Here is a 1,787-nt window from a genome sequence, read left to right as displayed (position 1 = left end):
CCCTTTCCCAGCTCCCTCAGCCGCTCCTGGGGCTCCAGCCCCTTCCCAGCTCCCTTCCCTGCCCTGGACATGCTCCAGCCCCTCAGGGTCTCTCTGGCCATGAGGGCCCAGAACTGGACACAGCCCTCGAGGTCCCTCAGCAGGGCCAGCACAGGGGACGGGCACTGCCCTGGTCCTGCTGCCATCCCAGTGCTGATACAAAAGTCACTACATGGCTCCAGGTGGGCCCAAGGCACTGACCTTACAGTGCTTATACCATGATCTGTCCTTGGATTGGCTCTGGGTGACAGTGCAGCCCCCAGACAGCTGCATCCCAAACCAGCAGCCCAGCAAGGTGCAGTGCAAAGGCAGGAGGGTCCAGGCACATGGAGTCTGGTGGTCCCCTGTGCCAGCGTGGCTGGGATCCCTTTATTAGACAAAAAGCCACCATCCTCTACTGCTCAAGCTTCCTCAAGGAAGTTTTCTGTGGGCCTGGCACCAAGGGCTCTGCAGCAGGATCCATCCCAGGGAGTTCTGCACACCTGTACCTGTGCTAAGGGGCAGACAGACCCCACTCGCCTCATCTGCAGCTGCCAAAAACCACTGCAAGCAGCAAAATCCATGCAGGTGGGACCCAGGGACCTGAAAGGATGCTCTCCTAAGCCTGACTCACCTGTGGTGACTCAACAGATGCACAGCCAGGAATCTACTGAGGCCACCCCTTCCCCTCTGCTTGCCCCTAGAACACACAATTGGCTCTGCCTCTTGCCAGGGGAGCACGTGTGACAACTCCAAATAAAACATCTAAGCCAACAAGAGAGCTGCCCCAGTGGCACTGTTCCTGCTGGAAACCCTCTGGATTGAGCACATTCTGGATTTCCTGGGGTGAGGCAGACAGTCTTAAGAAGCCCTTCTGAAACGCTGTTGTTGAAGTCCTGCTGTTGAGAAGAGGTCTCACCTCCCTGGCTCTGGAGGGGGATGAGGAAAGGCTGTCACCCCAGCAGAGACCCTGGTGGCTGGACAGCCCTTAGTGAGCAGGGCTCCCAGCTGGAGCAGCCAAAACTTACGGGAACTCTGTCGCTCAGGCTGGACCAGGAGAAGAGCACAGACAGCAGCAGCACCAGCAGGCTGACGCTGGCAGCGGGGGAGAGGAGAGCGGCCCAGCGAGACATTGCCACCAGCCTGGAATGCAAAGGAAAACAAACCCAACAGTGGTTTTTTTCCATTTTCACAGGTTTCAGGACTCTTTACACAACACTTTGCAACACAGCATGGGATCAGGGGTGCGACACCACAGGAAGCACAACACCTCGAGGTGTGAGCACACGGGGCTCGTGGGGGGCAGCCGGTCTTACTGCTAATGGGGTTTGTGACAGGTAATGCAAAGTACCTTATACTGACCCTGCAGGGGATAAAATCTCTCCTGGAAAATATGAGGAGACCTGCAAGACTTGTTTAAAATCATTGTGTTAGTGCCATGGATGACAACTACAGGGAAAAATAAAAAGCAGTACAATCCCGTAAAGGCTTTTTATGCCTCTTTTTAAGCACAGAAGTAGCTGCCGTAATTCAAATTAAACAAAACGACCAGCTGTCCAAGGATCAGGGGTTTATCTAATCCATATGTAGGTTTTTCTTGAGGAAAACAACATTTTGCAGAGGTCAACAAGGTTTGCTTGGTGGTTCCTACAGCACAAGGCTTTCCCTGCTGCTCAGAGCAGCGGCTCACCCGAGCCGTGGGGACAGGAGCTGGCTCTGACCACGCTCAAGGGGACCAGGGAGCAGTGCCACGGCACAGAGCCACCCTG

The 1,787-nt window shown here is 55.3% G+C and overlaps 1 protein-coding gene across 3 annotated transcripts in view; it reads right to left on the bottom strand.

Moving 5' to 3' along the window:
- The window catches only part of SIL1 (SIL1 nucleotide exchange factor), a 110,088-nt gene that overhangs the window by 91,799 nt on the left and 16,502 nt on the right, over positions 1–1,787 (bottom strand). For all 3 annotated transcript variants that reach the window (XM_008636742.2, XM_017738181.1, XM_017738180.1), the window contains exon 2: positions 1,047–1,161. In XM_008636742.2, coding sequence (XP_008634964.1) covers positions 1,047–1,151 — 105 coding nt within the window. In that variant the 5' untranslated portion in view covers positions 1,152–1,161. The remainder of the gene's footprint in view (positions 1–1,046; positions 1,162–1,787) is intronic.

This window comes from Corvus brachyrhynchos, unplaced genomic scaffold (genome assembly GCF_000691975.1).
Source record: "Corvus brachyrhynchos isolate BGI_N302 unplaced genomic scaffold, ASM69197v1 scaffold616, whole genome shotgun sequence".
Lineage (NCBI taxonomy): Eukaryota > Metazoa > Chordata > Aves > Passeriformes > Corvidae > Corvus > Corvus brachyrhynchos.
This window is presented reverse-complemented; position numbering and strand designations above follow the sequence as displayed.